The 26,481-nt window shown below is 48.0% G+C and overlaps 1 protein-coding gene across 2 annotated transcripts in view; it reads right to left on the bottom strand.

The window, feature by feature from the left end:
- Pcid2 (PCI domain containing 2) overlaps positions 1 to 26,481 on the bottom strand; it is a 29,867-nt gene that overhangs the window by 1,229 nt on the left and 2,157 nt on the right. For both annotated transcript variants that reach the window (XM_076553723.1, XM_006981304.4), the window contains exons 2-12: positions 23,065 to 23,154; positions 19,747 to 19,820; positions 18,809 to 18,874; positions 16,792 to 16,833; positions 15,367 to 15,421; positions 11,481 to 11,584; positions 9,743 to 9,818; positions 8,693 to 8,834; positions 2,919 to 3,019; positions 1,165 to 1,238; positions 917 to 1,042 (exon numbers count right to left, since the gene is read on the bottom strand). In XM_076553723.1, the coding sequence (XP_076409838.1) occupies positions 917 to 1,042; positions 1,165 to 1,238; positions 2,919 to 3,019; positions 8,693 to 8,834; positions 9,743 to 9,818; positions 11,481 to 11,584; positions 15,367 to 15,421; positions 16,792 to 16,833; positions 18,809 to 18,874; positions 19,747 to 19,820; positions 23,065 to 23,154 (950 nt within the window). The remainder of the gene's footprint in view (positions 1 to 916; positions 1,043 to 1,164; positions 1,239 to 2,918; positions 3,020 to 8,692; positions 8,835 to 9,742; positions 9,819 to 11,480; positions 11,585 to 15,366; positions 15,422 to 16,791; positions 16,834 to 18,808; positions 18,875 to 19,746; positions 19,821 to 23,064; positions 23,155 to 26,481) is intronic.

The raw sequence follows: 26,481 nt of genomic DNA, 5'->3' as shown, positions 1-26,481 counted from the left end.
CTGAGCAGGATAGGAAGAAATGACATCATTTAGTAAACGAATGCTCACACATATTTTAAGTTCCCAGTGATTAGATACACCCTAAAACACACCCCACAAATTGTAATAGCTATAGAATACAATAGTACATAAGCTTTCTACTGTAAACACCCCTGTACTAATAGGATTTTTTAGATTATTTAATATTTCATTAAATCTTCAATGCATACTTTATCACAAGTCAACAACTCTGAGATAGCCTGTGATTTCAGCTCCTCCTTACTATTCCCGACAGACTGCCATCAGCTAGATACAAGGTCTCTATGCACCTGAGAGCCAGTGCTCTCACCACCTCACACCCAGGAAAAGGAACCATCACATTTAATTCCCTGACACACAGTGGTGGGGAGGATAAGCCAGCTGCTGTGCTCGAAAAGGAAAGACGACGTCGTTCCAGAGCTGGGACAGGCAGGTATGTGGCACCCCAAGCTAATATTGAACCTGCTGCCCAGCTATGTCATCATACAGGCCTTCGGAGTCAGCCTCTGCCCGATGAGGGGCAGGATGTTGCCCCCACAGGCTGCATCATCTGCCCCAAGGGTTCCTTTTGGCAGACACCCTACTTGTTTTTCTGCGTGTGTGTGTGTGTGTGTGTGTGTGTGTGTGTGTGTGTGTGTGCGCGCGTGTGCATGTGCGCGCGCCGTCTGCACACTTGTGAGAACGCAGGCATGTGTGCAGGTCAGAGAACCGCCTCAGCTGTCAGTCCTTGCCTTCCACCTTGGGGACCCAGGCTCTCCTCATCACTACTGTTTCACACCTCATCTACCAGGCCAGCTGGTCTGCAAGCTTCCAGCTGTCACAGGGTCCTGGGCTTCCAACCCGAGCTCATGTGCTGCGGAACAGCACCTGGCCCGCCGAGGTCCCCCCAGGCACTCACACTTTCTTGAAGAGGTTCCTGTAAGTGATGATCTTCAGCTTCTCCAGGATGAGGAAGATGCCACAGCGGATGAAGAAAGTCTCATGCTTGGCCAGCGCCTCATTGAGCAGCAGCAGATTGCCCTCACTGAGCAAGGAGAACACCACACGGGCCCAGCGAAACCCCAGAAAGAGAGAACAGCATGGTTTTAGTGTATGTGTGCCATCTCCATTAGCCGCCTTCCTAAAACGTGCAGAGGATGGACCTACCTGACAGCTTTGGTCACTTCTGAAAACTGCATGAGGTGGTATTTCCTCAGGAGCTCAATGGTCGGCATGTGACCCTAAGACAGAAAGTTAGCTTTCCACAACAGAAACGCTTTCCCTTTGAAGAAATGTGTACAGGAGTGTGTGTGTGTGTGTGTGTGTGTGTGTGTGTGTGTGTGTGTGTGTGCGTGCCCCACGTGTGCAGGTGCCCAAGGGCAGAAGAGGACAGCTGACCCCCCAGAGCTGGAGCTACAGGCAGTTATGACATGGGTGCTGGGGACTGAACTCCAGTTCTTGTAAGAGCAGCAAGCATTCTTAACCACTGAGCCATCTCTCCGGTCCCAACATTTCACTTTAACAGAGCTATGATCAGTAAGGTTCTGGCAAACCAAACGAGGAAGCTGGACAAGGATTTAACACCCTGCCTGGACCAGCTAGATGCTCAGCAGGCCAAGGCACTCGCCACCAACCTGGTGACCTGAGTTCAGTCCCCACACAGTGAAGGAGAGACTCAATCCCAGCAATCATTCTCTGACCTTCATGAACGCTGTGGTATGCACACCCATCCAAACAAACACACAAAGTCAGAATGCAGCAGTCAACTAGAAAAAAGCAGCTCTGATCAAGAAGTACGGAAGCCTGGATACCACAGTTCTGTGACTCAGTGGCTATGACCTTGACCCTCTCGTGAGCTTGTCATTCATGTAACAAGGGGCAGGTGGTAACTGAGGAGATGCCAGGATAAGCGTAAGATACGTCTCTCAGGCGTTCGCCGACAAGGTCAGCTCACCCTTCAGTGGGGTTGGGGGGTTGGGGGACCCTCACTGCTCTCCCTTTACAGCTGTTTTGAACTGTTTCAGCCCTAGGCAGCACTCGTGCCCCCCCCCCCCCCCACTATGTACTCGTCTTAGATGTGAAAACAGCAGCACCTACCTTGGTGCTGTGCCAGCTGACTAGTCTATCTACCTGTGTGACTTTCCTGTTCTCGTATCAACACTGAACTTTGGAGTAGTATACACCTGCAATCCCATCGGCTGGGAAGTGGAGGCAAAGGATCAGAGTTCAAGGACAGTCTTGGTTACATTAGCTTTGAAGACAACCTGAGCTACTTAAGACTACATAAATAAATATTTATTTATTATGATTAAGATTCCCATAGGAGCCGGGCAGTGGTGGCGCACGCCTTTAATCCCAGCACTCGGGAGGCAGAACCAGGCGGATCTCTGTGAGTTTGAAGCCAGCCTGGTCTACAGAGTGAGATCCAGGAAAGGCGCCAAAGCTACACAGAGAAACCCTGTCTTGAAAAAAACAAACAGAGCTCCCCTGGAAGGGCTTGGAGCTGTGTGGGCATGCCACGCAGGCATGTGTAAGCTCTGCTCCTGACTGTGCTCCCAGGCAGCACACCACTCAGCACACCGCTGCTTTAAGCCAACCGTAGCCAGCCACAGAGACCACTGTCAATCACTCACGAGCAGCATCACCACAGCCAGCCACAGAGACCACTGTCAATCACTCACGAGCAGCATCACCACAGCCAGCCACAGAGACCGCTGTCAATCACTCACGAGCAGCATCATCACAGCCAGCCACAGAGACCGCTGTCAATCACTCACGAGCAGCATCTTCACTGGCAGCCACAGAGACTGCTGCCAATCACTCACCAGCAGCATCACCACAGCCAGCCACAGAGACCGCTGTCCATCACCTACAAGCAGCATCTTCACTGGCAGCCACAGAGACTGCTGTCAATCACTCACCAGCAGCATCTTCACTGGCAGCAGGTAGATGAGAATCATCCTCTTGTTCTTCTGGCTGGAGCGGTGGCAGTGCGCAAAGGCAAAGGACAGGTAGTCCTCAGCTGCAGAGAGCAGACCCAGGTCAGACCCGGTACGAGAGACAACGCTGCTTCCTTTCCCCAGGGCGGGAACAGCGGCCCCGCCTCACTCTGACCCAGTGACTCTCCTCAAGGAAAAGCCACAGCCCCAAATTCAACAACAATTTTTCGGGATAGTCTTGGACTGCCATGTGGGCAATGGATGGATGGCCTACTTAACAACCAACTTTGTGAATTAACTCCGCTGTCTGCAAGTCACTGAGATTAGCGTCTACAGCTGGAAACACAATACGACATCTGCACTAACACACTAATCGGGACACAGAACAGAGAGAACACACCACGCGCAGCATACAAAGCACCCTCCACCAATGGCCATGTGTTGAAACAAGATCTTCCTATTGTTCTCTAGGTCTGCCCTGCCCACAACCTCTACAGGGGTTTGCATTTCACGTCCAACAGTCCAGGCTTAAGACATTCAGGTTTAATGTGCAATGGAAGGGCTGGGTGAGAAACAGTGGCTGAGAAACGATGACCGCTGGAAATGTGCTGGCACGTCAGCTCTGGCTGTGTTAGGGTTCCCAAAGGACCACTGCGCTCTTAGAACACCACATGATGGAATGTCAGCTCAAGCCTAACTTAAGCTTCTGTTTAAAAGGAAAAGAGAAATGAGCAATAATCAAGGAAACCCCTTTTTAAAAACTTGACATCTACTAAAAACATCAGTAAAAAAAAAAATGGCAAAAATGTTATGGAAGCCCAAAGTGAAAACTCAGCAAAGGCAATTTCCACACAGAAGCTGCAGTCTTTGCTGACACAGGACCCCAGGCCGGACAACCACCTCTGCTATTTCCTGGAGAAGGGAGTATGTGACCCTCTTAGAAATAGGGCGTTTAGCTGGGCGCACACCTTTAATTTCAGGCTCGGGATGCAGAAGCAGGCAGATCTCTGAGTTCGAGGCCAGCCTGGTCTACAGAACGAATTCCAGGACAACCAGGACTACGCAGAGAAACCCTGTCTCAAAACACACACACACACACACACACACACACACACACACACACACACGACATTTTAAAATGCAAATGAAATTACTTTGAGACAACAACTAACCCGGTCAGAATGGCTTTCATCAAGAAATCCGCCATCAGTAGGGTAGGAGAGATGGCTAAAAGCCTATACTACTCTTCCAGAGGACCTGAGCTCAGTTCCCTGTTGTTGAATATTAACTTAAAATGTGTTACTTTGTTTATGCTGTGGAACATTTGTTTAATGATGCAAAGATGTCTTGCATTCTTTTATGTTGCATTTGTTTAGCTCTGTGAAGCTGGGTTACTGTGCCTGTCTAAAACACCTGATGGTCTAATAAAGAGCTGAACGGCCAACAGCAAGGCAGGAGAGAGGATGGGCGGGGCTGGCAGGCAGAGAGGATAAAGAGGAGGAGAGAGGACTGAGGAACGAGATAAGGAGGAAGAGAGGAGGGCTTCGGAGGCCAGCCACCCAGCCACCCAGCCAGCGGAGTAAGAGTGAAAGTAAGATATACAGAAGTAAGAGAAAGATAAAAGCCCAGAGGCAAAAGGTAGACCGGATAATTTAAGTTAAGAAAAACTAGCTAGAAATAAGCCAAACTAAGGCTGGGCATTCTTAAGTAAGGAAAAGTCTGTGTGTGTGGTTTGGAGCTGGTGGTGGGCCCCCAAGGAGTAAAAAAAACCAACAGTTCCCAGGTTCCCAGTACTCATATCTGGCAGTTCCCAAACACCTATAGCTGTAGGTCCATGGGATCTGAAACTCCTGACCTATATGGACAAGACATGTATGTAAATACTCCCCAACCCACCCCCATATACACACATACATACCAAAAATAAACTGACTCTTAAAAAGTACTTTAAAAAAAAGGAAATCTGTCAACAAACACAGGAGCTGGTGTGGGGAAGTGTTGGGAGTGCACGTTCATACAGCCATGATGTAAACCAGCTAGAGGTTCTTCAGAACGTGAGACCACAACTACCAGGTGGGGCTGGAGAGAGGCTCAGCGGTTAGAGCACTGGCTGCTCTTCCAGGGGACCTGACACCCTCACACCAAGGCACATAAAATGAATTTAAATAAATTATTGCCTGATGACTGAGCCATTCCACTTCCGGGCACACGCCCCGGGCCCTCCATACCCACGACAGAGATATCTGCACATGAGAGTTTATGGCTGCTCTACTCAGAGTAAGGAAACAGAACCGATCAGATGTCCGTCAACAGACGGAGAATAAAAACGGGTACACATACAAATGGAGTATTATTCAGTTGTCAATGAAATTTAAAAAGCACAATAAATGACCCAACTCATTAAGAAAAAAACCACAGGACCTACCTCTTTCATACATGGATGCCAGCCTCTGAAGGACACATGTATATATGTATGCATGTATGTATGTAAACAGCTCTTAGGTGTAGATATTGAGTAACATTCAGGAAGGGGACCAAGAAAGGGTAACCTCAGGTGCCATCGAAGGACAGACCGCAGGCCAAGTGACATGTGTCATGGAAGAGGACAGAAAGCTAATTGTTTTCTAGTTCAAATCTGTCAGTTTTCTCTCTTTTGTGGAGGACAAGAGTATAAAAATGTAAATGAGAGTACACAACCCCAAGCGGAGCTCCATGGCTTTAGAATGGCCCTCCTGTGGTCAGAAGCCCACCGATGCAGAGAATTCGGGGCTAGACAAGTGTCTGTTTGAATAGCTACCTTAATCTAGCGTGTGTTGTTTCTATTTGTGAGCTCATTACAATAAGGTGATTTTACTTAATTTTTAAAAATAATTTTAAAATAATGAAAGTCCCCTTTATGTACAAAAAAGAGACCAGAGAGCGACCTCGTGCCGGCTACTCACAGTTTGAAAAGACAAACTCTGGCTTCCTGTTGTTTGGAGAGCTAACAGTAATGAACAGGTATGGTGCTGTGAAGGATAATGAACAGGTATGGCGCTATGAAGGATAACGAACAGGTATGGTGCTGTGAACGATAACGAACAGGTATGGTGCTATGAACGATAACGAACAGGTATGGTGCTGTGAAGGATAACGAACAGGTATGGTGCTGTGAAGGATAACGAACAGGTATGGTGCTGTGAAGGATAACGAACAGGTATGGTGCTGTGAAGGATAACGAACAGGTATGGTGCTGTGAAGGATAACGAACAGGTATGGTGCTGTGAAGGATAACGAACAGGTATGGTGCTGTGAACGATAACGAACAGGTATGGTGCTGTGAAGGATAATGAACAGGTATGGTGCTGTGAACGATAATGAACAGGTATGGTGCTGTGAAGGATAACGAACAGGTATGGTGCTGTGAAGGATAATGAACAGGTATGGTGCTGTGAACGATAATGAACAGGTATGGTGCTGTGAACGATGTCATCGTGAACCGCTCTTTGGAAGTCACAAACACAAACTGGAGTGAGGCCTAAGGACACGCCGCACTGCCGCAGGGTCACTCTACTGGGACATAGTCAGTCAGTGAGGCTGCAGCTGGGCCACGTTCCGTCCCCAAGCTCCACTGAGAGAGGACAACCACTGTACCTACAAAGAACAGCGAGGCCTAGTTTCCTCAAGGGAAGGGTGCAGGGTAACTGGGCAGCTCTGACACACATTTTCGGGACCCTATATAGACTATGAACCTCCAAATATTATTTCTCATTTGTATAATCAGCTTTACTGTAAAAAATGTAAGCACTTGGAAAAATGTTAATAAAAACAGGGACCAGCATGGTGGCTCAGCACAGTGTTTGCTGGGAAGTCTAATGACCCAAGTCCAATCCTGGAACCCACAAAAGGTGGGAGGAGAGAACCAACTCCACACGAAAGCCATGGCACGCAAACCAACAATCACAGCACACACACATACACACACAAAGTAATACAATTCAAAAATAAAATAAATCTAGGTGTGGTATCTCATGCCTGTAATCCCAGCACATTCAGGAGCCTGAGTCAGGAGAATCACCATGAATTTGAGGCAAGTCTAGGTTACACAGTGAATGCCAGGACAGCCTGGGCCCCAGAGTGAGACTAGAGAGATGACTCAGTGGCCTCAAGTGCTCCTGCTTCTCCAGAGGACCCGAGGTCAGTTCCCAGCACCCCCATGGGCAGCTCCCAAACCCCTGTAACTCCAGCTCCAGGGGATCCAACACCTTCTTCTGACTTCTGTAGGCACCTTTACAATACACATCATACATTCACATGCATATGCATGCACACGCGTGCGCGCGCGCACACACACACACACACACACACACACACGCACACGCACACGCACGCGCGCGCACACACTCCATCTTACTAAAACACAGTCCTTATACTCTCTGACACTGTCAAAGTCACTCAGACTGGGCAGAGCGTGTGTGTCATCTCAGACACTGGGCAGAACGCACGTGTCATCTCAGACACTGGACAGAACACACGTGTCATCTCAGACACTGGACAGAGCGTACGTGTCATCTCAGACACTGGGCAGAACGCGTGTGTCATCTCAGACACTGGACAGAACGCGTGTGTCATCTCAGACACTGGACAGAACGTACGTGTCATCTCAGACACTGGACAGAACGCGTGTGTCATCTCAGACACTGGACAGAACGCGTGTGTCATCTCAGACACTGGACAGAACGCGTGTGTCATCTCAGACACTGGACAGAACGCGTGTGTCATCTCAGACACTGGACAGAACGCGTGTGTCATCTCAGACACTGGACAGAACGCGTGTGTCATCTCAGACACTGGACAGAACGCGTGTGTCATCTCAGACACTGGACAGAACGCGTGTGTCATCTCAGACACTGGACAGAACGCGTGTGTCATCTCAGACACTGGACAGAACGTACGTGTCATCTCAGACACTGGACAGAACGCGTGTGTCATCTCAGACACTGGACAGAACGTACGTGTCATCTCAGACACTGGACAGAACGCGTGTGTCATCTCAGACACTGGACAGAACGCGTGTGTCATCTCAGACACTGGACAGAACATACGTGTCATCTCAGACACTGGACAGAACGCGTGTGTCATCTCAGACACTGGACAGAACGCGTGTGTCATCTCAGACACTGGACAGAACGCGTGTGTCATCTCAGACACTGGACAGAACGTACGTGTCATCTCAGACACTGGACAGAACGTACGTGTCATCTCAGACACTGGGCAGAACACACGTGTCATCTCAGACACTGGGCAGAACGCGTGTGTCATCTCAGACACTGGACAGAACGTACGTGTCATCTCAGACACTGGACAGAACGTACGTGTCATCTCAGACACTGGGCAGAACACACGTGTCATCTCAGACACTGGACAGAACGTACGTGTCATCTCAGACACTGGGCAGAACACACGTGTCATCTCAGACACTGGGCAGAACACGTGTGTCATCTCAGACACTGGACAGAACGCGTGTGTCATCTCAGACACTGGGCAGAACACGTGTGTCATCTCAGACACTGGGCAGAGCGCGTGTGTCATCTCAGACACTGGACAGAGCGCGTGTGTCATCTCAGACACTGGACAGAGCGTGTGTGTCATCTCAGACACTGGGCAGAACGCGTGTGTGTGATCTCAGACACTGGGCAGAACACACGTGTATCATCTCAAACACTGGACAGAGAGCACGTGTGGTCTCAGACACTGGGACAGAACTGTCACCACACCTTGCTTGAAGTCACTGTCGAACATGGCCTTGCGGCCGACGTAGTACTTGTAGGTGACCCTCTGTGCAGTGCTGTAGTCATCTTTCAGATTGGAGCTGTCAATGGCTCTGATAAGGGGCTTACACAGATGGAGTTTGTTGATCTAGAATAAAGAAGAAACCACTTACAATATTCATGAACAATATCAGCAGCACAGGCAGATGGACGAACAGGCATGAACCGCTTTACTTTCTCAACATGAATTTCAAAATCATCAAAATTTCGGTAAAAAACAAGAAACGTCCTGCTACGGACAGCACACATTCTAGAAGCTTGGAGCTCTGTGAGGGGATGTACCTCTGAAGGGGAGTCAGAGCCAAGGCCCAGTTAAAAGCCTGCACTTAGACCACACAGCACGGACAAACTAAATGCCCTATGATGTGAGACAGGTTCTCAGACAATGAAGTATGACAGGCTGCCCTCCACATACTTGATTTATGGACAAACCCTTTGTCCATCTGTATGTCTACATACCCCTAGTTCCATAGAGTTGACATTAGAACACAGGACAAAAGGCTCCAGAGAGGGGACACCTATACCCAGAGGTCAGCTCCACCACAGGGCTGGTCACTCAGTGCTCAGGGTCTCAGTCCTCACAGGGAGGGATCAGTCACTCAGCGCTCAGGGTCTCAGTCCTCACAGGGCTGGTCACTCAGTGCTCAGGGCCTCAGTCCTCACAGGGCTGGTCACTCAGTGCTCAGGGCCTTCTGTCTGGGGTAGTTGCATTCCTGAGAGCTTTCCCGAGTCAGATCTTCAACTGTTATTTGCTTTTGTGGCAGGGCATGGACCCTGGTTCTTGAGAATGCTGGGCAGGTTTTCTCCATTGAGCTCTAGACGTTGTATTTAAAACAGAGCCTTGTTCTTGGGAGACACTGAATGACTGCCAGCTATTAGGATTATTAACATGGCTGTGGTTAGGATGATTTACGAATGTCACGAGGCAAACTAAACAAATCGTTTATCTGGGCAGATAGGGAATAAATTCGGTACAAAATCCATGCAAAAGCCAACCTTGAAGTAGATTTTGAACAGCTGGTTCACCAGGAACAGCATCCCCCACTTCTTAGAGTCCTCTATGCCAGCGCGACTACGGGAAGAGCAAAGAAAGGCGGACAATTACCAAACAAACCGCCAGGACAAATCACTGTCCTGAGATAACCCCCACAGTTCAAGCCACCGTCACCAAATGGAAGAGCACATGAAAAGCGTGCCTGGTAGGTACCATTTAAAAAGGAGAGAACAGCCCTGGTCCTCCCTGCCCCAGAGACAGCTGCAGTACCGGCCTCTTCCCCAACACACAACAGGGAGACTGGAGTGAATGGACAGGGCTGTATCGGGCGCCTGCTCACCAGAGCTGCCTTCAGTTCTGGCACTGTTGTGGGTATTGCTGCCATCGATGGCCCCTCCACTACAAGGTCTACATGTCCCTGTATGACTCCACCCACACAAAAGTTGCAGGGCACAGTCAAGGCTGAGAACAGGAAAGCTGGCATCAATGGGAAGGCCACATCCATCTCCCAGGAGCAAACAACAAGACATGAAGCAGAAACCAGCTGACTCTCAGGGCAGGGAGGTGAACTGTCTAGAACGCACCCACAATGACGCTGGCGTGAAGTGCCACCCACTTCCACAGAGCAAAGCCTGTCTCATGGCAGCTGCCTAGCTAGCTGCTGTATCAGCACTTTCAGACAGCCAGTATAACTGACTGGGACCCCCGAGACATGCTCTTGCTCTCTAGTTCACTGTCCTCACACACGATTTCTATGTTCAATCTCCTAGAAGAGCCACAGCGGAAATGCAAACCCAGAAAGCAAATCCAGGCATCAGGGAATGCACAGGCAAGCGCTGGTATGTCACATGCTAACACCTTGCTGACCTGGGCCTGGGCCATGGCGACACATGACACAGGCACAACCTCTGGATGCTGGGGCACATGTGAAGTCCAGGCTAATGTTCCGAGCTCTGGATGCTGGGGCACATGTGAAGTCCAGGCTAATGTTCCGAGAAGAGCCAAACGCTCGGCCCACCAGCAGTACACCGTCTTCCTGTGATCACGGCCACCGTAACTGTACAAGGAAACAGCTCTCCGCGGACCCTGCCTGTTTCCTCGGTGACTGGTGATGCTGAGCAGCCTTCTTCCTGCTCACTAACTACCCATCTTCTTTTTTTTTCCTTGAAGATTTTGGAAATATATAGCTTATTACAGCTGGACATAGTGGCACACAACTTTAATCCCAGCACTCAGGAGGCAGAGGCAGGTGAATCTTTGTGAATTGGAGGCCAGCCTGGTCTACAGAGTGAGTTCCAGGACAGCCAGGACTACAGGGAGAATCCCTGTCTCAAAAAAATAAAAAACAAAAAAGGTCTAATAGAAACCAACAACTCAAGAATCCAGAAGCTCAATGAACAGGAGACTAAAATCTCACTAGCTAGAAGAGCAATGTCCCAGTCAGTGAGGGGAGAAAAGCAGAGTGTATGTACCCCAAAGAGTAAGGCTGAGGGCCCAACTGTCAGAACCACGGAAGCCGACAAGGGACACTGACAGGGAGGGCCGGCTGGCCACACGTCCACCTGGCACAAGGTCTCCAAAACTGAAGGCAGATGAAGTTTCAGGGAGTAAGTGCACCAAGGACAGACAGACCGCACAGAGCTCGTCAGGGACAGATCAGCGCGTGCTCCAGAAACGGGGCCTGCCTGCATGCGATGCTCTTTCTTATTTCCTGCACAGACAGCCCTCTGCCCCACTCACGTGTCACTGGCACAGACGCGGAAGCAGCTCATCAGCAGCTCGGCGGCTTTCTCCAGCATGTCTCCAACTTTACTCTTCCCTTTCTTCACCAGCTGCTGATCTGCCTAACGACATCAAAGTGATTATCTTTTTAAAGCAAACAGGCAAAATTAAGAGTCCAAGTCCCCAGTAGTCTACACATCATCTGGAAGAGGAGCCAGTGCTCCCACCACTGAGATATCTCCCTCACACTGTATTTAAGAATTGAGAAGTGTATGTACATTGCCCACATTTGTTCTCAAGTCCAGCCGACACCAGCTCCAGTCTGGCCGGTTGGTCTTGTCAAGCTGACACCAACCTAAACATAGCTGGGAAGGAGTCAAATTTGGAAAATGCCTCCACAAGCTTTGCCTGTCTGTAGTCCAGTCTGTGAGGTGTTTTCCTAATTAGTGACTGATGGGGGAGGGCCCAGCCGCCCACTTAGGCAGAGCCACGCCTGGGCTGGTGGTCCTGGGTGCTGTAAGAAAGCAGGCTGAGCACGCCATGGGGAGCAAGCCGGTGAGCAGCCTCTTCTGCGGCCTCTGCCTCAGCCCCTGCCCTGCCTTCTCTGACTGGCTGTGATGTAGGGTGGTCTTAGTGGTGGTGTTATTCACCACAGACAGCAAACACGCACCCAGCCTTCATCTGCTATGCACAGTACTGAGCAGCCTCCTCTTGACTTAGTCTCTGACCTTCCCGCCTGCGCATGGCAGTCGGCCCCGAACAAAACCTGCCAAGTCTTACCCCTTGTTAGGAGAGAACCAGCCTGTCTCCTCTCATTTCGGAAGATGGTCCACAGCTGAAAACTCTTAGGAAACAAGGGCTTTAGGGAGGTGAGTAGGTCCTGAGGAGGCCCTGGTGAACAGGGCCAATGCCCTTATGGATGAGGTCCCAGAAAGACTAAAACAGTGGTTCTCAGCCTTCCTATGCTGCAACCCTTCGATACAGTTCATGTGGTGACCCCCAACCATCCAATTATTTTGTTGCTACTTCAAAATGTAATTTTGCTACTGTTATGAATCATAATGTAAATATCTGATATGTGGGATATCTGGTATGTGACCCCCAAAGGGGTAGCAACCTACAGGTTGAGAACCACTAGGCTGAAGATCTGTCTCAGTGGTTAGGAGTGCATAATACTGCTCTTACAGAGGACCCACGTTCTATTCCCAGCACCCCATTGGTTCACAACTTCAGCAACTCTAGCTCCAAGGGAGCTATCGCCATCTTCTGGCCTCCACAGGCAGCTACACTCAGACACACAAACACACACAAATTAAAAAATACAAGTCAGTCTCTAGAGGGTGGGGCAGGGAGCTTCCTTGCCCGCCCACCATGAGAACTGAGCAAAAAGACACCATCTGCCAAACAGAAACAGACGGCAGTCTCACCAGACACACGAACTTGTGTTGGGCCCTTGCTCTCCTCACGGAGATATGAATCTGCTGTTTACGCCCCGCCGGCCCATAGTACACCATGACCAGTCAGAATAGACTGAAACAGAACCGTGACAAAGCCACATAATCACGCAGGGTGAAAGATCAGTGCCAAGTGCAGATGATCCAGAAGGTTTGATGTGACGGTAAAACGCTCACTGATGCACTGCAGCAGCCACAGTGTACCACCCTTTAAGAAAGGCTGGGGCTGGGGACACGTCAGTCAGTAAAGAAGCTGCCTTGTGAGCACAGGCCTGGATTAGATTCCCAGAACAAGGGTTGAAAAACAAACAAATCAGAACATGGTGGCCTGTTGTGGAACATTATTTTAAGATGTGTTACATTTGTTTATGCTGTGGAACATTTGTTTAATGATGCAAAGATGTGTTCTTTTATGATGCATTTGTTTAACTCTGTGAATCTGGGTTACTTTGCCTGTCTACAACACCTGATGGTCTAATAAAGAGCTGAACGGCCAACAACGAGGCAGAAGAGAGGATGGGCGGGGCTGGCAGGCAGAGAGAATAAAGAGGAGAAATCTGAGAGATCAAGATTCGAGGAGCAAGAGAAAGAGGAAGAAAGGGCACTGGGGGCCAACCACCCAGCCAGCCAGCCACGAAGTAAGAGTGAAAGCAAGATTACAGAAGTAAGAAAAGGAAAAAGCCCAAAGGCAAATGGTAGATGGGATAAGTTAAGAGAAGCTGACTAGAAGTAAGCCAAGCTAAGGCCAGGCATTCATAAGGAATAATAGGCCTCCTTGTGTTTTATATGGGATCGGGGCGTCAGGTCCCCCAAAAGAGGAAAACAACCAACTACAGTGGCATATGCTTGTAATCCCAGCCAATCAGCCTGGCCTAGCAAGCAAGAGCCAGGCCGATGAGCTGAGACCCTGTCACAAGACAAAACAATCCCCTAAAACAAAAGATAGCTGTAGCCTGAGGAATAGCATCGGAGGCCGTCTCTTCCTCCTCAAGCACGAGTGCAACACACGCACGTGGTTCTGGGGGCTTTGGTTATGATGATCTAAAAGGTGTTAGAAATGCCTCCCTTCCCCCTTCCCAGACGCCTCAACAAAGCAGCACCTGACGATGGAGTGCGTGCAGGAGCATCGAGACCCTGGCAGTCTCTGTTGACCTGGACGAGCTTGAGAGCCTGAGACAGCAGGTAATGCCACTCACTCTTTTCTCGTTTGTTTAAATTAGCCGCCAGATCTACTAGTGTTGTTGTTTAACGTGAATGAGTGCTTTGCCTGCATGTATGTCCATGTACCATGTGTGCCTCTGGTACCCACAGGCTAGAAGCACGTGTCAGATGCCTAGGACTGGAGTTGGATGGTTGTGAGCCGCTGTGTGGGTGCTGGAAACCAAACCCGTCCTCTGTAAGGAAAGCAAGTGCCCTAAGCCACCGAGCCACCTCTCCAGACCCATCTTCCTCAGTTACTGTCTTTCCAGTCTGAGATTCCCACTTGGCTCTTTTTTGCACTTTGTTTGCTGAGAACTCCAATGTTCTCATTTGTTTGGGGTGCTCCTAACTGTCCACTGAAACATTGTTACGATGGCTGTTTTAAAATCCTCATCAGCTTGGTGGTGGGATATGGGGGAAGTCTTTGTAATCAGTGACCTCTGGGGTGTGTGTTCTAAAGCTACAGGCCATAGGTAGGCACCCTGTTTCAGCAGGTCTCTGTTGGTCTCCCTGTGTTAGTGGGAGAGCAGAGACCCTACCTCTTTGCTGGCAAGTGGGTCAGGGCTGAGGACCCCCACTGCTGCTGCAGACTGTTTGTGCACCACTGGAACAGAGTCTGTCAGAAAGTGCTGTCTTGTGGGGACCCCCCTCTGCCTCCTAGAGGGTTCCTCACTGCCTGGAGCATGTCACACTCTCCTTGCCAGGCCCTTCATCAGGACAGACGGGAAGCCCAATCCTTCTCTCCTTGTCATAGAGCTATGTAAACTCTCACATCTCCAGGCCTGCAACTGCCTTTGTGAGAAGGACAATGGGCAGCTGGTCTGGAACCAGAAATCCCCAACCGCTTTAAAAACTGTAACAAGGGACTTAGCCCCAAAAGATGCTTCTGTGGCTCCAGAGCTGATGTACACTGCTCCCCTGTAAAATCCAGGGTCTGAACCCCTCAACCACTACCTAGACCTACATCAAGCTATCTTGAGCACAGGCCACATCTTAGAAGTAGAAGAGGATGTAAAATTGCTCCAGAATTCTTCTACTCAGCACCCATCTCCCTCTACACAGAAAAGCTCTGTCTGCATGGACCAGAGGACAACCAGCCAAGCTGCCTCCTAGTCTTTCCCTTCCTGCCCCAGATATATCCCACTTTCTGTTCATCCCTCAATACTTTCAGGAAGCAAGACATGGCAATTAAGCAGTAGTCACTCAACAGATTTAAATGTAAAATAACAGCAACTGGAAATTAAACTTACATTATTGGCAAATATCCGAAGGTCAAGTGCTACTGCATACATGACGGGCAGAGCCCTAAGGGCAAAGGCAAACGTGTTTGCAGAGTGAAAAGGTCCAACATCCTACTACTAACACCCAAGGCGACCACCCAGAACCAGGTCCACACCCTCCAACGTGGATGGCGGCTTTGGTCCACATCTGTCACACTGCAACCTCAGACTTCCTGGCCAAATACTCACTTCTTACTCCACACCACTGTCCCAACCCTGCTCAGGAAGATCGACCTGGGTCTGGCTGGGAGCTCCCAGAACTTTGTCCTTCCCTAACTCCCCAGCAGCAGCAAACAGCTCCATGTAAAAACACGGAGGCTCCAAGGAGGAGCCAGGATGTAGGATTCACACAATCACCAATGCTCTGTGAACATCTAGCTTCCAGCACTGCACTACATTCATGTGTACGCTAAGTCTACATGTGGAAAAGAAAAAGTGCAACTGCTTGGTGGTGGCGCACGCCTTTACTCCCAGCACTCAGGAGGCAGAGGCAGGCAGAGTTCGAGGTCAGCCTGGTCTACAGAGCGAGTTCCAAGATAGCCAGGGCTACACTGAGAAACCCTGACTCAAAAAAAAAAAAAAAAAAGGGAAAAAGGTGCATCAGATATGAAGACTCCCATCTGTAATCATAACATTTGGGAGGCTGAGGCTGGAGAATGAGAACTGCCAGGCCAGCCTAAACTACAAATTAAGATCCTGCCTCAGACTTCTCCCATAACTGCCCCTCAAAAACTGGGGCTAAGGATGTAGCTCAGGTAGAGCAGAGCACCTGCCTAGCACGCGCAGGCCCTGGGTTTGATCCCCAGCACTGTATCAACGGGACACAGTGGCACGTGCCTGTGGCTTCAGCATTAAAGCAATGGAATGAAGTTCAAAGTCATCTCTTGCTACAGTGAGTTTCAGGCTGACCTAGGGCAGAAGAAACCCTGTCTCAAAAAAAAAAGCTTTAAAAGATGTAAGAATATACTAAGCAGCAGAATGCTTGCCTAGCACATGCAAGGACCTGGGTTCAAGCACCAGCAATGAAGAAAAACTTGTTAAGGAAAGGATTGGGTTGGTCATCTGTGAAAGGCCTCTGGCTAACTCTAGTGTAAACAAAATTTAAGTATTTTCCTAGTTTGCTAATAAATCATTAATCTTAAGGTTAGTCTTCAAGAAATTTAAAATAATCCAAAGGAACTACAGTGTGCCTTTAACCTATGTCTAAAAGCAAAAGTTAAAAACTAAAACAAGGGGGAACCATGGTTACTTAGTAAATATTTCCATAACAGAAATACTGAACTAGCACTTACTACGGAAATATTGTACCTAACCTGTCCACTTGGCCATTTCAGTCTAACCCCAGCCCACACCAACATCATTTACTGATCTCCAGCTATTTCTGTTGATACTTACCAGTTTTCTTCTTTGTGAGCCTGGAATGCCCGCAGGAACGATGTGCTGCATTAAGGAAGGTATGACACACAGAATCTAAGTCATGCTGCACTTAGTAAATCAGACTAAGGGGCGAGGCCTGCTCTTTAGATGACTGTGCCGTAGCAGTCAAATCTGGACGGTAGAAAACACACCACAACATCCATGTGTGGGCAGCCAAGTAGACTCAAAGCGTTCACTTCATACAGACCTCCTCTGAAACAAGACTTTATTATAACTGTTCTGGTAGACCAGGCATTGTGGTACTCCTTTAATGCTAGCACTGGGAGAGGGAAGTGCCAGGCCAGCCTCCCCGCTCCCCCATTAAAAAAAAAGATTGTGTGTATATGTGCATGCGTGTGTGAGTGAGTGAGTGAGTGAGTGAGTGTGTGTGTGTGTGTGTGTGTGTGTGTGTGTGTGTGTGTGTGTGTGACTAGATGTCAACTGTGGGTGTAATTCTTCAGGCTGCCCACCTCCTTTCTTGAGACAGACTCTCTCGCTGGGATCTGAAGCTCATCCCCCAGGGATCTGCCAGTTCCCCAGGTGCTGTGGGACGGTCTGTATGTCAAATTGCCCTGATTGGTCAATAAATAAAACACTGATTGGCCAGTGGCCAGGCAGGAAGTAGGTGGGACAAGGAGAGAGGAGAATTCTGGGAAGTGGAAGGCTGACGCGGAGAGACACTGCAGCCTCCGCCATGACCAGCAGCATGTGAAGACACTGGTAAGCCACCAGCCACGTGGCAAGGTATAGATTTATGGAAATGGTTAATTTAAGATAAAAGAACAGTTAGCAAGAAGCCTGCCACAGCCATACAGTTTGTATGCAATATAAGTCTCTGTGTTTACTTGGTTGGGTCTGAGCGGCTGTGGGACTGGCGGGTGACAAAGATTTGTCCTGACTGTGGGCAAGGCAGGAAAACTCTAGCAACACCCAGGGATGAGATTACAAGCACACACCACCACTCCTGCTTTTTTGTGGGTGCTGGGGATCCAACTCAAGTCCCTATACTTACAGGACAAGCACGTTACCTACTGAGCCATCTCCCCAACCCGTTGTAAGGTTTTTCTCTTTTACATTTGTATTTGCTTTCTCCGAGTCCACTGATCATGAGCTACATTTATGTGCTCAAGAATCTATAGTATAAGGTTTATTTTACCAACACTAGAATTCTTAAATACTAGGGGGACTTGGCTAGTAGCATTCTCTTCTGAGTGTATTTCCACACAGTAGTTTTCAAAATAAACTAAAAATCTAGAGCTCTCAAATACTTAGCATGCTCATTGATAAGGATCATTACAGAAGTTGATATTAAAAATATGACTCTTCAGCCGGGCAGTGGTGGCGCACGCCTTTAATCCCAGCACTCGGGAGGCAGAGGCAGGCGGATCTCTGTGAGTTCGAGGCCAGCCTCGTCTACAGAGTGAGTTCCAGGAAAGGCGCAAAGCTACACAGAGAAACCCTGTCTCGAAAAACCAAAAAAAAAAAAAAAATATGACTCTTCAGTGAGCAGATGGAATAAAGGTGATGTATGTATCTGAGTGCACTCCTCTCCATCTAGGCTGAGTTCCGGACCTCTAAGACTTAACCAGTTCCTTAACCACTACAAGACATTCTGTTCTTAATGGGTCTTTAGGTGAGTGAGCACAATACTGGGTTTCACCATGGCATCTTCATATGTATACGGTATTGTCAAAACATTCTTGGCCTGGCATGACAGTGCATGCTTTTAACCTCAGCACTTGCGAGGCAGAAGGAAGTGGATCTCTGTGAATTCAAAGTCCGGTCTGGTCTACACAGTGAGTTTCCTTCCCGGCCAGACAGAGCTCCAGTCTCAAAACAACACGAACAAAACATCATTCTTGGAGCTAGGGACAACTCAGTGGTCAGAGTGCTTCTGGTGCAAGCCCAAGGACCGGAGTCGGGGTCCCAAGTGCCCACACGGAAAGCGGGAATGGCCATGCATGCCCACAATGCCCACACTCAGGTTAAAGGATATTGGACAATCACTGTCTGGCACTTGTAGGCCTCTATGAAGTCGTGATTCCCCACAGCATAGGTACACCTGGAAAAGAGATGAGAGGCTCAAGAGCATCTACACATGGCACCCAGATGCACATCAGTCCAGAGTGCACTCTATCACACACCTCGCCCACTCTCTACTGCTCCTGGAAGGTAGCTCCTGCTTGGCAGAGAACCACCATGGAGGAAACACAAGCCATTTGACTGACAGCAACCAGTGGAAGGGGAATCCCACACAGACACTTCTCTGCCCGGTCCCAGATGGGAGGGCAAGAGTTCAGCTGTTCTGAGTAGGGGACTAGTGACAAGCAGGGCTGCTGCTCCATGCTGTCGGCGGGCCTCCGGGCCTCTGAGACCCCAGCCAGGCTCCTGCTGGCAGCCAGAGCCAGCTCACCCCACGCCTGGAACCCCACTGCAGAGAACAGAGAAGGGAAAGCAGGAGGTGCCTCTTGCTAAAAGTTGGAACATAGTGACCTCCTCCTGCTCTTCCAAAGGCCTGGCCCAGCTTGCTCTGAACTACAATAGGCATGCAGCAGGCAGAGGACAACGCTGTGCACATGGCTTTAGGATGTAAAGTTCTGCCTCAACCACCTGACACATCATGTCAATAAAGAGAAGTTTCTGTTTTGCTCAACTCAGATTTTTTTCCTCCAAGGCAAAGATATTAAAAACCACATTATTTCCATAAGAAAAGCGAGACCTCAGTTAGGCACTACAACTGACTAATAAAAGACAGTCCAGTCAGTAGAAATAAAAGTGTGACACAGAGGCACATGACACATTTGTCCACTTTTCCAAGTTAATTATTCACTGCTTCAAGCAAACAGTGATACATGATAAAGTCTGCATGAATCTAGTGATGTGTTACATGCATGCATCTGTGTATGTTGATTTTTCCTACTGCCGACAGATTACCTTAAATGAGCCGCAAACATTTCATCGTAAGGGGGCTCCAGAACTTGCTGACATTTCTCTTCTGGAGAGGCCATCTAATCCATAAGGAGAAAGGGGGAGGGTAGAGTTAGTGGGCATGAAAGACAGCGGTGTATACAGAGCTTTAGATGAACACTTTCAGAACTTCACAGCCCAAAGAAATACTTCAGTCTGGCACTTCTAAGAGAAGGCTCACTGCTCCACCAATATCTGAATTTCAAGAAAACAAGAAGCCCGAGAATGCAATTCAGTGGTTTGCTGCAGGCCACAAAACGTGCTGGGCACTTTCAGACATACTTGTTTTTATTGTATTTGGTGTGTGTATAGTGTATGATGTGTGCCTGTGTGAGCCCATATGTGCCATGGTGCGCACACAGGTCACGGGAATGCTTTCCCCCACTGGGCTCTGGGGAGTAAACTCAGGTCACCAGGCTTGCTCAGCACCTACTTCCTTCTCGCCAACCGGCCACCTCATGTGCACTCCCACATACTTTAGTACTCAGCAGCTGGTCAGTCAAGAACACTTCAGTGACCCTACGGCTTTCACAACAAGGTGGACCTCTCCTTCCAAAACTAAGGTCAACAAGTTAGTGACCATGCCATTGAAGAGTCACTCCACAGCTTCCCACCGGGAACAAGTGTCCTGGGCTAGGGGCCAACAGTACTTTCTAACCTTAGCTTCCTTCCAATGGTAAGGTCTAGACAATTTGAGCACACCTATGAGGATGAATTTTACATGTCACCTGGACTGGCCTTAAAGTACCCAGAATGAATATGATTTCTGGGTGTGTGGAGGATGTTTCTGGGAGAAACAGGCCTGGAATTGGTGATTCTGTAAAAGAGATATCCCTGTCCAACAGATACCCACCATTCTGTTGTGGGGTTGAACAAGACAGAAAACAAAAAAAAAGAAAAAGAAAAGAAAAACCAAACAAACACACCCTTCTGGCTCCTGACTGCCACCTGAGCTGAGAACCATCACATCTATCACATCTCAGGCAGACCTTGGGTCTACCCACAGGTTCAGGACTCAAAACTCAGTGGCAGCACTGGCTTCCCCAGGCCTCCAGCTAAAGATGGCAGGTCATGCAAGGGCCTTCTCAGCCTCCATAACCACATGACGCAACTTTCCTCAGAAATCCATCTCTCTCGGTGTATATATGTATTGTGTATGTATAGATGTATTTCTCAGTGTATGTAAGTATTACATATGTATAGATGTATTTCTCAGTGTATGTAAGTATTGTGTATGTATAGATGTATTTCTCATTGTATGTAAGTATTACGTATGTGTAGATGTATTTCTCAGTGTAAGTATTACATATGTATAGATGTATTTCTCAGTATATGTAAGTATTACGTATGTATAGATGTATTTCTCAGTGTATGTAAGTATTACGTAATTATAGATGTATTTCTCAGTGTATGTATTACGTAATTATTGATGTATTTCTCAGTGTATAAGTATTACGTATGTATAGATGTATTTCTCAGTGTATGTATTACGTATGTATAGATGTATTTCTCAATGTATGTATTACGTATGTATAGATGTATCTCTCAGTGTATGTAAGTATTATGTATAGACGTATTTCTCAGTGTATGTAAGTATTACGTATGTATAGATGTACCTCTCAGTGTACGTAAGTATTACGTAATTATAGATGTATTTCTCAGTGTATATAAGTATTACGTATGTATAGATGTATTTCTCAGTGTATGTATTACGTATGTATAGATGTATTTCTCAGTGTATGTAAGTATTACATATGTATAGATGTATTTCTCAGTGTATATAAGGATTACGTATGTAGATATATTTCTCAGTGTAAGTATTACGTATGTATAGATGTATTTCTCAGTGTATTACGTATGTATATATGTATTTCTCAGTGTATTACGTATGTATATATGTATTTCTCAGTGTACGTAAGTATTACATATGTATAGATGTATTTCTCAGTGTATGTAAGTATTACATATGTATAGATGTATTTCTCAGTGTATGTAAGTATTGTGTATGTATAGATGTATTTCTCAATGTATATAAGGATTACGTATATAGATGTATTTCTCTCAGTTGTTTTTCTAATAGTAAACTAGAGCAAATGAATTAACAGGAGTCCTCACAAGTGTAATAAACATCCACACACTTACACTTAAAGGTGGGAAGGTGCTTGCTACCAAGCCTGACAGCTTAGTTCAATCCCCAGGACCCACGTGGTAGAAGGAAAGAACCAACCCCATAAGTTGTCCTCTGACCTTCACACACACACACCATGGCACATGCATGCCCAAATACACACACACAAAAATAAATAAGTTTAAGATTTAACTGAAACAAAACAAAAGACCAGAAAGACAGACAGACAGACAGAACCATTTTACAGTTCCTCATGAACCTATCCGATGAAAGGTCAATGGAGTACTGTCCAAAAAGACAGACCTACTTGGTCACACACACAAGCCCCCGCCGCCCCAGATGACAGCAGCAAGCATAGCACTCATACTGTGCTGTGGCCAAGTAGCTGAGCTCTCTTCAAGTCGCTGGACTCACTTCTTAGGACAACAGCTCTTGATGCTAGTCATCAGAATCACTGAGGACATCCTGGGGCAGACTACCTTGGTTGGATGTCCAGTCTAGTCGCCAGTGGATTGCCCCATCTTCCTCCCCAAGGAGAGCTCTGTTCCCATAGGAACACACTTGAATATTATAATGGGCATCCGCACAGAAACAGGACTTTATAAACCATTAAATTCCAAATGGAAAAGGCTCAGTCTCGGAGCAGGGCTGGCAAATGTGCTCCAAAAGGCTTGGCCAACCTCTACAGGCTCAGTCACCTGAGCCACTGTGCAGGGAGGCCACCAAAACAACACCTGAACTCTCCAGGTGGAATCTTGGTTCCGAGTGGGAACTTGGTGGGATTCTCCTGTAGTGCATGATGGCTTCCAGTCTTTGGGGCAATTGAATATGGACACGCTCTAAGTTCCAGGGCATCTCCCCTAGTGACAGTGAAATGTCACTGACTTTAACCCCGAGTTATACAGGAATCAAATATAGGAGTATGAGGTACAGTGCTCAATAAGTAAAATGGGATCACATTAATCATAAAGAAATTCTGAAGTTTTCAAACGAGAGTGGCGATACTGGTTTCCTTTTATCCAAACTTTAAACTTCCATGGGAAACTGAGTGCCCCGCAGTTCTCTCTGGAGGTGTGTATAGCCCTTCCTGACTGAGAGCCAGCATTCCCTCACCTCTCCCCATTCTCTCTAGATACCATGGCATAGCTATTACCTACCTGGAGCCGTGGGTTTGCAACATGAGGGTGCTTGAAAGACACCAGCTCTGCACAGGACGCTCCATCTCTGGTATCAATGGCTTCATATACCTGAAACAAGTTGAAGAGGAAACTTGAGCAGGTAGGCAAGCATCCGCTCTCTGGGACCTGAGCAATGCATTGAGGAGGGAGGCAAGCATCCGCTCTCTGGGACCTGAGCAATGCATTGAGCAGGTAGGCAAGCATCCGCTCTCTGGGACCTGAGCAATGCATTGAGGAGGGAGGCAAGCATTCGCTCTCTGGGACCTGAGCAATGCATTGAGCAGGTAGGCAAGCATCCGCTCTCTGGGACCTGAGCAATGCATTGAGCAGGTAGGCAAGCATCCGCTCTCTGGGACCTGAGCAATGCATTGAGGAGGGAGGCAAGCATTCGCTCTCTGGGACCTGAGCAATGCATTGAGCAGGTAGGCAAGCATCCGCTCTCTGGGACCTGAGCAATGCATTGAGCAGATAGGCAAGCATCCGCTCTTATGTGACCTGAGCAATGCATTGAGGAGGGAGGCAAGCATCCGCTCTCTGGGACCTGAGCAATGCATTGCATACCACAGAAGCAGTTCCCTCCTTCTGTGAAAGAGGCCAGAATAATCAAAATGTAGAGTCATACAAGAAACAACTTCATTTCAAAATGGGATCTTCCTAGGTCAAGAAAACAGAAAAGCCAGAGTCCCAGAGAGGCCCCTCTAAAGGTCTCAGGGACCCTGGCTTTATATGAAGCACTAAGATTACAAATCCATCATTCCATCATTCTTCCCACTCGAACCCTGGCACAGCCTGATAAGGAGAAGCCTTGTCCTAGTCAGTATTAAGGATTCTGGTCACTTGTCACACTTGAACAGGACTCTCTTAAGGACTCCAAGGCCCCCAGAGTTCTTTCCACAGGAAACCTGTGGGTAGTTGAAGTTTCAGAACTGGAGCACACATTGTGAACCAGAAGCACACTTCTGATGGGTGTAGGTACTAGGGGCCCAGTGCTCACTGAAGTCCAGGTACCAGTCCAGGTAACGAGCAGTGCAGATGTCGGGCAGGGAGCAGGGCTCCAGGGCTGCTCATTTTCCAGTGATCTCCTTTGCAGTGACCTTGAAGATGGCAGCATGAAGTAACCCTAACACCAGTGGCTCTGTATGTCCACGGTCACCTAAGCTGTGTCTAAAACCTCAAGTACAACTTAACTAGCAACTGGCTCAACTCCGCAGGACCTTGCACTCAGGCCCAGTCTCAAGAGTGTCCTATCGGAGTGTTGCCCCAATAACAACACGAGGAAGTTAGCAGTGGAGGAGAAATAAGGACTGACTGTGACAGGCCTGGGAGCCAATCTTGACACAGCAGCTGGGGGCTGGGGATGCAACTCAAGGTGGAGAGCATTTGCTAGCACGTGCAAGTCCCTGGGTTTAGTCCCCAGTACTATTTTTAAGTGTCTGGCCTCACCATGGATACCTCATCCCTGGCACCCAGCCACCTGCCATAGGTGCTTTACCAAATGCTAACACAGAAACTGCATCCTTTTAGGTTAGACACCATATGGATCATGAACTCATACCCCAAGCAAGCACCTGTGCACAGTACCCTGGGCTGGCACATGGAGGAGTCTGCTTCAGGCATCCCAGGAGACATCTCTCCCAGCTGACTCGGTCTTCTCAGGTCCTCCACACCAGTCCACAGGGGTACCATCTGCTCTTAAAACTCACAATTCCTTAAAACTGTACACATCTAACAACAAACTGTACCCATTCTTCCTATCCACTGAAATCCCAGAGCAACAAGCATGGCTGGTACCAGGCCTGTTTCATAAGTTCCGTTCCTCGCTGACAGGAAGCAACGCTCCTTGGAGAAGGGCTGACGCAGAGCTGGGACAGGAGAGACTTGGGTGAGCTTGGAAAGCATGTGACCCCAAAGAGGCTCAAGGAAGGGTAGGGCCAGGTTCAAAAGCCACAGAAGCCAGCTGAGGCAGCCTGTGGGAATTCTGAGCTTCAAAGAGTAACACGGGCGACAGTATAACTAGGTATTAATCCATAATGTATGCTGGGTGTGGCAGCACATGCCTTTAATCCCAGCACTTGGGAGGCAAAGGCAGGCAGATCTCTGAGTCGAAGGCCATCCTGGTCTACAGAGTGAGTTCCAGGACAGGCAGGGCTACACAGAGAAACCCTGTCTTGAAGATAACAACAATAAAAAAGATTAATTTATTTTATTTTATGAGCTGCCATGTGGGTGCTGGGAACCAAACCTAGGTCCGCCAGAACAGCAAGTGTATTAAACCACTGAGCCATCTCTCCAGCCCAGAAATTATTTCTTAACTTAAAAAACAAATAGCAGATACATACAGAAAGAGGACCAGGATGCGGCACAATGATAGAGCACTTTCCCAGATGCATCAGACCCTAAGGTCAGCCCTACATAAAAAGTAAGCCAGTGCAGAGAGGAGAACAGGAAATCATACCCTGGCCAACTGATAGAGCACCTGGTTTGGAAAGGGCTGTCAGTGAGGGTAACACATGTCTACAAAAGGGTCTGGAGGACAGGAAGCTCACAGCCTCACACTATCCAGAGCAGAATACATGCAATGTGCGGTATGACTGCAATCTGAATCCAAAAAAGAAATCATAAGGAACAACTTGCAAGAGAGTAGAAAATTAAATAAGAGTTCTATATTAGAAAACTTGCATTGATGTTAAAAGTTTCTCAGGCTACTAAATATATTGTAGTTACAGGCAATGTCCTTGTTCTTAGGGCCATGATGCCTGTAGTTGTGGGCCCTGACTTTGAGGTGTTTTATAGCTGTTAACCTTGGAAAATGGAGTAAAGTTTCCTTCTGGTTTGACCCCGGACAGAAGTGGACCTTCCCACTCCTTGTGGTAAGGGGTAGATTCCTCAAGCTCCATGTTTCTCTCTGAAACACATACAGACACTCCTCACAGGCCATTGCATCACCCCTATTGAGCTGGGATACCTAGGAACCAGCACAAGCATGCTGATGCCATGCCACTCCCTGTGATTAAGAAAGAGCAACTCTAGCCAGGCGGTGGTGGTGCACACCTTTAATCTCAGCACTTGGGAGTTCGAGGCCAGCCTGGGCTACAGAGTGAGTTCCAGGAAAGGTACAAAGCTACAAAGAGAAACCCTGTCTTGAAAAGCCAAAAAAAAAAAAAAAGAAGAAGAAGAAGAAAAAGAAGAAAGAAGGAGCAACCTTGACCCCTGGTTCAAGCAACCACAAGAGGAATAGGCTACCTTACTAACCTGCAAGAGGGTAAAATCTAATCAACCCTATCTCAACAGCGTCTGGGAAATTAACACAGGAAACACGAGGAAAGAGACAAGCAATGTGTTAACATGTAGCTGATGGCCAAGGTTGTCACTTGGCCAACAGTAAGGTCCCTGAGG

The sequence above is a fragment of the Peromyscus maniculatus genome, chromosome 17 (assembly GCF_049852395.1).
Source record: "Peromyscus maniculatus bairdii isolate BWxNUB_F1_BW_parent chromosome 17, HU_Pman_BW_mat_3.1, whole genome shotgun sequence".
NCBI lineage: Eukaryota > Metazoa > Chordata > Mammalia > Rodentia > Cricetidae > Peromyscus > Peromyscus maniculatus.
This window is presented reverse-complemented; position numbering and strand designations above follow the sequence as displayed.